The sequence below is a fragment of the Gracilinanus agilis genome, chromosome 3 (assembly GCF_016433145.1).
Source record: "Gracilinanus agilis isolate LMUSP501 chromosome 3, AgileGrace, whole genome shotgun sequence".
Lineage (NCBI taxonomy): Eukaryota > Metazoa > Chordata > Mammalia > Didelphimorphia > Didelphidae > Gracilinanus > Gracilinanus agilis.
This window is the reverse complement of record NC_058132.1, coordinates 401,013,440-401,023,526: the sequence shown is the minus strand read 5'-3', so window position 1 is coordinate 401,023,526 and position 10,087 is coordinate 401,013,440. Positions and strand designations below refer to the sequence as shown.

At 34.8% G+C, this 10,087-nt stretch overlaps 1 protein-coding gene across 2 annotated transcripts in view; it reads right to left on the bottom strand.

The window, feature by feature from the left end:
• Positions 1 to 10,087, bottom strand: part of USP9X (ubiquitin specific peptidase 9 X-linked) — a 167,238-nt gene that overhangs the window by 58,303 nt on the left and 98,848 nt on the right. For both annotated transcript variants that reach the window (XM_044670172.1, XM_044670171.1), the window contains exons 24-25: positions 9,816 to 9,941; positions 771 to 937 (exon numbers count right to left, since the gene is read on the bottom strand). In XM_044670172.1, coding sequence (XP_044526107.1) covers positions 771 to 937; positions 9,816 to 9,941 — 293 coding nt within the window. The remainder of the gene's footprint in view (positions 1 to 770; positions 938 to 9,815; positions 9,942 to 10,087) is intronic.

Sequence of the window (10,087 nt, the reverse complement as noted above, 5' to 3'; positions counted from 1 at the left end):
ACACACACACACACACACACACACACACACACACACACACACACACATATATATATATATATACACACACACATACATACTTTGCCTCTGTATGTAACACATAGCTATTTTATGTGGAATCTGATTAGAATAATGTTAAATGAAACCACTATAGGAGCACCAAACATGAGAAAATGTGGTTTATATTTAGATAAACAATATCAATTAGAATAGGGGAAGAGAATGTTACCTTAGTTTCAATATTTTACACATAGGCTGTGTAAAATATTAACAGTCATGGAAGTCCATGCTGGAACAACATTTTAGTCTACTAAACAGAAGAATTCTTCAATAAGAAAAATGTGGTTTCTCTACTACTTTTACTCCCCCACCCGTTCTGCAATTTTCATATAAGAGAGACATAAGTAAGGACAAATCAAATCAAAGCTATGCAGTTTACTACTTCATAACTAAACAGATGCTTAGGGCAATGTCAAAATTTCAGAGTATTAATTATTCCTATAACAGGGCCAGTACAAATAATCCTTTTAAGTAGTGACACAGAATAATAAAATAACGAATTTTTACATGTTCAATATTCTAGACCGTTAAAGATTATACAATAATAATGATAGATTTTGTTAAGAATGAAAATAAATTTAAGTCTCACCTCAAGTTTGGGCAAAGCAAACTTTAGATCCTTAAGTTTCCATAGATAAAAATTTCAGTATCAATTTAAACTTTCTTGCCTTGAAGTGAGAACTAATAGTATGTGTACTTTAAATACTTACTTGCTATGACAGTGCAAGAGCAAGTCAATGATAAATGTCTGCCATGCTTTTTCTTTACTAAGTGCATCTAAGGCTGTTGGAATCAAAGCAAAGCACAGTGTCATCACTTCCAATGCTTCACAACAAACATGTTCATCTTCCATATCTGGTTCATTCCCTGTATTCGTCTGTATAATTATAAGCAAAAAGAAATTATTTAGAGATATAGTTGGGAACACTAATGACTTTTAGTTAAAAACTTCAAATTAAAGTGTTTATTTACAAAAACAATTAACCTCCCCCACAAGTCTTTATTTGTGATTTCCTTTACTCACACTGCATAATGTTCTATACAATTCGATTTAAAGTGCCTGCTTCTATGGCAAGGGCTCTGCTAAAGTACAAGACAGATACAAGTCTGAATAAAAGCTATTATTGTTCCTCTTCTAAATAGCATATAAATTTCAAAATATTATAGTAACATCACTAACAATTAAATTAGTATTAAATTAGTTCCATAGCCATTTATTAAATTCTTCTATTTGCAAAGGTTTGTCCTAGAAGCAAAGATACAAAAAGAAAAAATATCAATTAACCAACTTATAACCTAGCAGAAGAATACACACAAAATTTTTTTTTGTTTTGTTTTTGTTGTTGTTTTTCTTTAACCCTTAACTTCTGTGTATTGGCTCATAGGTGGAAGAGTGGTAAGGGTGGGCAATGGGGATCAAGTGACTTGCCTAGGGTCACATAGCTGGGAAGTGTCTGAGGCCAGATTTGAACCTAGGACCTCTCTGACTCTCAATCCACTGAGCTACCCAGTTGCCCCTTACACACAAAATTTTGATGATTCTCAACAAATATTTAACTGCTGACTACATACAAATTTAGATGGGTCAAATGAAGAAGGATGAGAAACTGAAGAGGGATAGATCACTTTGGGGAGAGGTAGGTTAAAAATGGTTAAGGGAAGGCTTCCTGGAAGATTATGGCATTTCAGCACTGTCTAGGAACAAAAAGAACTGTAACAAGCAGAAATATGCATGGGTGCCAAAAACCTTTGAAAATGAAGAGATATAGGACAACAAGATAATTGCATAATTTGGTTGGTCTAGAAAATAGAGTGTGAGAAGAAAATAATGTGTAAAGTAGGAGAGAAAGGTGGGGTATAGTCCGGTTCAAGAGGGCCCTGACTACCAGAAAAAAGAATTTATATTTACCATATTACAGTAATACATTCATTTGGTAGCTTAATAAAAAACAAAACAAAATATAACAGTGTCTTGCTCAGTTCTGTATCAATAGTTAGGTGGGTATGGAGAATTTATAATTCATGGCGAAATTCTGTTCAACCATTATCATTTATATAACTAATTTTAGAGGGACAACATCTCATGACTATTCATAAAGGAGCTATAACTTTGCCTGAGTAGATAGCTATTTTTAAGTTTCTACCCAAATCAGCATGAAAATACTTATGCTTATTATGTGCTCAGGATATTACAAGAAATAAAATAGTTATCTTCAGTGAAAAACAACTAATGTTCAGCAAAAGAAATGCTTAACTAAAGACAGGCTCCTGTCATTTACTTATACTTCCTAGACAGGGGACAAAAGATACAAGTAGGTAGGGCATTATCAAAGGCTGAAAGGTGACAAAGTTAAACAGTGAACTCAAGTAGTATCTGTTTTGTCTATATAATATAAATCATGTACTAAAGGAATACAGAATACACACAATTACCAGGCATTCAAAATATCTGTTTCAGCAGAGAAGTGCCTAGAAAGGCTGGTTAAGGTTTCAAGTTATGTAAGAAAAAGATTTCATAGGTTTTGAACAATGACACCAGATAAAACCAAGGGGAATTGCTCGTTGGCTATGGGAGAGGGGAGGGAAAGAACATGAATTGGGTACCATGGGAAAAATTTTCAAATTAAATAATAATAATTAAAAAAAATATGAATGACTAGTGGAAAAAAAGAAAAGTATTTCAAAGAAACTTATCTACTGATAATATAATCAAAATGCAGATAAACAGGTCTAAGATAGTAAGTGGAAAATAATTAAGTGCTATATTATTGATAGATACCTAAACAAAGAAAAGACCCAGGGACAGACGTATCACTGTGGTACAGAGCAGATTTTTTACTCTCTATGGACACCTGAACATGAAATTTCAGGTAGGTTCTATCATGCTATAAAAGTTTCAAGGGTAATCTTAGGAACAAAATATGCCTATTTTTCATTAGAAAGGTAGGCTCCTTATACAATACATCTTTGACCATGATAACCCAATTAAAAAAACCAACAACAAAGGGCCTTAAATATGAGATCATTATTCAGGTTCCATAAAAATGAAATACTCTAAGAGGAAATGAATCATATAAACATCAATATTCTTGCTATAAGTGAAAATGAAACAAAAGCTGCAGCTGAATAGAAAGATGGTTCTTTGGAAAAGCTAATCAAGGAGTTTATAGAGTTGATTTTGTCCAAAGGCAACAAAAAAACACCATTTCAAGAAATATTTGGTTTTAATAAAAACATTTTAATTAACTCAAAATATACTTTAGTAGCGAATGACTAATACAAAGGCAGGCATAAAGAAAAATGATGAAAAAATGCTATAAGACATGACTTGGGATTAAGAAATCACAGAGTTAAAGATCTAAAAGACTGAACAGAAGTCACATAACTATGAAGCATGAATACTTTCTTTAAGAAAAGCATTAAGGAGGCATTATACATATTGATCTCCAAATAACCTCACAAAAAATGAAACTTTATATCTTAAATGGGCAGGTAAGTGGTGTAGTAGGTAAGATAAAGAGTCCTGGATCTGGAGTCAGAAAGATGCTTCACTGAATTCAAATCTGGCCTCAAACATTTCCCAGCCATGTTACCCTGGGAAAGTCACTTAAGCTTGTTTGACTCAGTTCCTTATTTGTAAAATGAGCTGGAGAAGGAAATGGCAAACTCTTTCACTATCTTTGCCAAGAAAGCCCCAAATGGGTCACAAAGAGTCAGACATGATCAAAATGACTCAACAACAAAAAAATCTTAAAAAATAGTAAATGACTAGTCAAACCATCACTATTTAAAAGCACCTACTATATGCCAGGCATCAAGAGCTGGGTATTCAAAGAAAGGCAAAAAACAGTCCCTGCTCTCAAGAAACTCATAGTCTAATGGTAGAGACAACATGTAAACAAACAAGATATATTTAGGACCACTTGAAGATAATCAAGAGAGGGAAGGCACTAGTATTAAGGAGATCAAGAAAGATTATTTTGCAGAAAATGGAGTTTTAGCCAAAATCTAAAGCAGTGGTTCCGAAACTTTTTTGGCCTACCGCCCCCTTTCCAGAAAAAATATTACTTAGCCCCCTGGAAATTAATTTTTTAAAAAAAATTTAATAGCAGTTAATAGGAAAGAGAAATGCACCTGTGGCCATCACCGCCCCGCTGGATCATTGCAGCACCCACCAGGGGGTGGTAGCACCCACTTTGGGAATCACTGATCTAAAGGAATGCTAGGAGGCAGAGATGAGAAGGGAGAGAATTCCAGGCACGGGGCAGAAAGAAAATGAAGAATTAGAAGCTGTAGTGTCTTTTGACAAGAAAAGTAAGGAGGCCAGTATCATTTTATTTTAGAGTACATAGGGGTGAGGTATAAGAAGACCAGAAAGGTAGAAGGTGACCTTGTTATGAAGGATTCTGAGTTCCAAACATTTTATATTTAATAATGAAAGTAATAGGAAACAACTAGAGTTTATTGAATAGGAGATTAACAGGATCAGACCTTTACTTTAACTGGCAAGTTAATATTGGGGTCCTTCCTGAATCAATTGTCTAGCTAGAAGATTATTAACTAGTTAAATGAGAAATATAACTCAATATAGAATTTTAAAATTTAAGAAATGAGGAAACAAGAGTATAATTAAAATCAATGAGAGATGATCTCTTTAATTTAATAAATTTGATGCTTATTTAAATAGGAAGTAGATAAAAGAACAGACATAGAGCAGACTGATTTCTACAACACAGAGGCAAGAAGAAGCTGGAAACTACCTTAGCCAGAAAATGTTTGATTTCTTTGCCAAGCAGAATGAACTGGTCCAAAAGGCCAACACCAATTTAAAATATAAAACACATGGCAAAATTATATGGAAGATGGTAGATTATGAATAGTTCAATTTTAGTTATAAATCAAAAGCAGTATAGGAAATGAGTTTATGGAAAACATAGCAAGAAATACAATTAAGCCAATTCATCCCAAGATTATTTAATAATGAAACTAGAATATGAAAAATGGAAATATCTATCAAGATTTCTACAACAGAATATTTTTTCCATCGATAAGCACAAATTTAGACTCTTAGCTTCAGATACTTTCTCTAGAGAAACAAAAGAAAATGACAGAAAAAATATTAATTAAATATAAATATAAGAGGCCTGTGTTTGAGGTAATAATTGTGAGTCAAGAGAAAAGATGAATGACAAAATACTTGCAGAAGAGGAAAAACATTGACAATACTTTCTATTCCTATTGGATAGGTCCTACTAGCCTTGCAATGCTCTTCCACTCTTGCCCCAAACCCTCTCAGCAAAATAGGAGGAAGAGGATAGAGGGATTAAAGCTCAACATCCCTAGACCCTTGACTTAGCAAACATAGCCTTTCGATGTGGTGAGCATTATAATTCATTTGTTATCTCCTCCTCCTCCCACCACTAACAAATTACTACCACATTTTATTATCTCAATTCTTATAATAGTCAATCACCAGCTATGTAAGAGGAAAGGAAGAGAGAAAGGAATAAGCATTCATCTAGTACCAATTGTGTGCAAGGCCCTGTGGGAAGTTTAAGAGCAAACTATCTCAAATAACTGGCTGTCCTGTTTACCTTTCCCACTGTAGTTGGAATTCCCATTTTGAATTATTCAAACCCTTTCCTACTGTGCCTCTGAAGCCCCTGTTCTACACCATTCAAAACAGGTAGTTGTTATGTTATGATAATTTTCCCTCCTTTCTCAAAGATTATCAGTATCAGGTACATTGTCTACTTTTACCAACTCATGCCTTTAAACCAAGAAGTCTTCAATATTTATATGGCTAAAACAATATGGTACTGGCTAAGAGATAGAGAGGAGGATCAGTGGAATAGACTTGGGGTTAATGACGTCAGCAAGACAGTGTATGATAAACCCAAAGAGCCCAACTTTTGGGACATGAATCCACTATTTGACAAAAACTGCTGGGAAATTTGGAAAACAATATGGGAGAGATTAGGTTTAGATCAACATCTCACACCATACACCAAGATAAATTCAGAATGGGTGAAAGACTTGAATATAAAGAGGGAAACTATAAATAAGTTAAGTGAACACAAAATAGTATACCTGTCAGATCTCTGGGAAAGGAAAGATTTTAAAACCAAGCAAGAGCTAGAGAAAATTACAAAATGTAAATTAAATGGTTTTGATTATATTAAGCTAAAAAGCTTTAGTACAAACAAAAACAATGTAGTCAAAATCAGAAGGGAAACAACAAATTGGGGAAAAAATCTTTATAACAAAAAACTCTGACAGAGGTCTAATTACTCAAATATACAAGGAGTTAAATCAATTGTATAAAAAACCAAGCCATTCCCCAATTGAAAAATGGGCAAGAGACATGAATAGGCAATTTTCAGGTAAAGAAATCAAAAGTATCAATAAGCGCATGAGAAAGTGTTCTAAATCTCTAATAATTAGAGAAATGCAAATCAAAACAACTCTGAGGTATCACCTCACACCTAGCAGATTGGCTAAAATGAAAGAAGGGGAGAGTGATGAATGTTGGAGGGGATGTGGCAAAATTGGGACATTAATGCATTGTTGGTGGAGTTGTGAATTGATACAACCATTCTGGCTGGCAATTTGGAACTATACTCAAAAGGCTATAAAAGAATGCCTGCCCTTTGATCCAGCCATGCCATTGTTGGGTTTGTACCCCAAAGAGATCATAGATAAACAGACCTGTACGAAAATATTTATAGCTGCGCTTTTTGTAGTGGCAAAGAACTGGAAAAGGAGGGTATATCCTTCATTTGGGGAATGGCTGAACAAATTGTGGTATATGCGGGTGATGGAATACTATTGTGCTAAAAGGAATAATAAACTGGAGGAGTTCCAGGTGAACTGGAAAGACCTCCAGGAACTGATGCAGAGTGAAAGGAGCAGAGCCAGAAGAACACTGTACACAGAGACTGATACACTGTGGTAAAATCGAATGTAATGGACCTCCGTACCAGCAACAATGCAATATGACACAAGACAGCTCTGAGGGATTTATGGTAAAGAACGCTACCCACATTCAGAGGAAGGACTGCAGGAGAGGAAACACAGAAGATAAACAATTGCCTGAACACATGGGTTGAGGCGGACATGATTGGGGATGTGGACTAGAAACTACCACACCAATCCAACTATCAACAATTTGGAAATAGGTCTTGATTGATGACACATATTACAACCAGTGGAAATGCGCATCGGCCATGGGTGGAGGGGTGGGGGGGTGAAGGGGAAAGTAGGGGCATGAAGCATGTAAACATGTTAAAAATGAATATTAAAGGGGCAGCTGGGTAGCCCAGTGGATTGAGAGTCAGGCCTAGAGACGGGAGGTCCTAGGTTCAAATCTGGCCTCAGACACTTCCCAGCTGTGTGACCCTGGGCAAGTCACTTGACCCCCATTGCCTACCCGTACCAATCTTCCACCTATAAGTCAATACACAGAAGTTAAGGGTTTAAAATTTTAAAAAAAAATGAATATTAAAAATGTTTAAAAAATTCAAAAAAAAATATTTATATGGCTGCTCCCTCAAACATCTTCACTTTCTCAATCTCCTTAAATCTCAGTCACACACAAGGAGGGCACACCCTAGAACTCACCATTAATCAAAAGAGTTCCATATACTTGTTAAAATACTGATATATTTCTCTATTAGGCTATATAGGGTTCTATCATTCTATCTCTCCCTATGCCTTACTCCTTTCCTAAACTTATTCTTTATTCTTACTGTTTCAACACATCTATTCCTCAGTGCTTTTTCATACTCTATTGCCCTACTTTATTTTCTTCCAATCCCAATCCTATGGTTAACCAAATCAATCCTATACAATTATCTACTCTTAAATGCCTCAACATTTTTATTATCATTACATATGATTACTCATTACCAAACTAATTCCCCAAATCTTTCTCATCTATTTCTCATGTTCATGAATACACTTTAAATTCACATTATGAGAATTCAAGTGGGCTTCCAGAGCAAAAAGACAACCTTGTAAAAAAAAAAAAAAAAAAACCTTCTTAATTGATTCCCTATCTTAAATCACTGGCGATATAACCCCCTCTTTTCTTTGATAAGATGGCTCTTCGGCTTATCAAGGCCAACTCCTCTACATGTGCTCTTGAATCTTCTCATTTTCTATTGGTGAATAACCTCCTTAAAAATCTCTTTTATCACTGTTTCTACCTCTCTCTATCCACTAGTTTCTTCTCTACTGATTTCAAAAATGCCTGAAGCCTCTGTTATGAAAAAAACTTAATTGATCCTACTACTCTTTCTCAAGCTATCATACTACATCTCTCACTTTTAAAGCCAAACTTAAAAAAAAAAAAAAAAAAAAGGAGCTATTGATGCTCACTGCTTCAAGGTTGACTCTGCCAGTTATCTTCATGGACAATCACCTTTGTGGAAAAGAAGTCTCCATAACCAAGACCAACTTCCACCAACAAGGCAGATAAGCCAGTCTGGCTAAATCATCAAGGTACCATGAAGGAGAGACAGGAAGTAGCATATGTTGAAAGCACCAAATCACTTATAACATCACCATGACAACTCGGGACTCTGAGCTAAAGAGCATCAGGAATAGTAGTGGCTCCCAAACTAGTATTCCATGTTTTGAGCTTATCTTTTGTCATTATTCCCTATATATAACCAGCACCAATTCACCAACTGGGACCTAGGACTACCCAAGAGGATCAATATTAGAAACTACTATGGTTTCATTAATGAGAACGATGTTGAAAATGATTACTTCTGGTTTCCTACTGCAATCTAATAACCAGTGTCTTTTCATTTGAAGTGTTGCTAAAATCTTGGATATGTGCTGTCCGCTGTCTTCTCCCATAGGAACTCTTTGAAAGTAGGGATTGTTGTATTTTTTTGCACCCATACTGTTTGGCATGGTGCTTTATACACAGTAAGCTTTTCCACACATGTATAACCTATATTAAGTTTAAGTCATCTCAGGGAGGGGAGAAGGGTGTGAGGGAATTTGGAACTCAAAATATTAGAAAATGAATTTTAAAAATTGTTTCAATATGTAATTGGTAAAAAATAAAACATTATAGAGAATTTTAAAAAATGCTTTTCCAGTTCAAGCATTCAGTTCTCAGCTCTTAGCTCTTTGCAGTCTGATTTTATCCCTCAGCTCTCAATGGAAACCACTTGCTCCAAAGTACCAATAATCTCTATGACCAAATCTGATTTTGGTTTTCTCATATTAACCCTTCTAGACCTCATGCTTCATTGGACCTTGTGACCAATGAACAGCATATAGCAGGGATTTAATAAGTTCTTAATTATTTCAAGAGTGGCTCTAAATAATATTGCCACCTCTACAAAAGCTCTGAGAATAAGATACAGGTATGATTAATGACATTTTTTAATTAAGGAATGAGAAAAAGGGAGTTTTTGATCAATAACACTTTCTACCCATAGAGTTGGATGAAATGTGTGAAGAATCTAATCACATTTTGCATTAATGCTTGCAAATTATGAAAAAATATACACATTTGACTTGGTAGAACACCAACTTAGCAGCTCTCCTAGCAAGTAGGGCCCTTATAGTAGGTGCTTGGAAGCCATTATAGCAAGATATGTTAACATATCACCATATGTAAGAGTCAATCTTCTCTAAACCCTAATTATTGGTTATTTTAAATACAGAAATGCTAAAAAGTATATCCTCAAAAAGCAACTGTCTTATTTTAAATGAACACATTTGTGTATTCTTACCTTTTCATAAATTTTACTAATATCATCATTTGAGTTAAACACCAGTTGTACTGACCCACACCCTGAGGCCCAGACAATTTTTTGTACAGCTCGAATAACACAGATATCAGGGATGTATTTTGATGCCTGAAAAAAAAAAAGAGAATAATATTAAAAGTTAACAGGGCTATCAAAATGGAAGCACTGGAATAAATCACTTAAAAAAAAAAAAAAGGAAATACATTAACCACAAAGCATAGAGGAACTTAATGTTCCTATGCATTCCTTTGTGT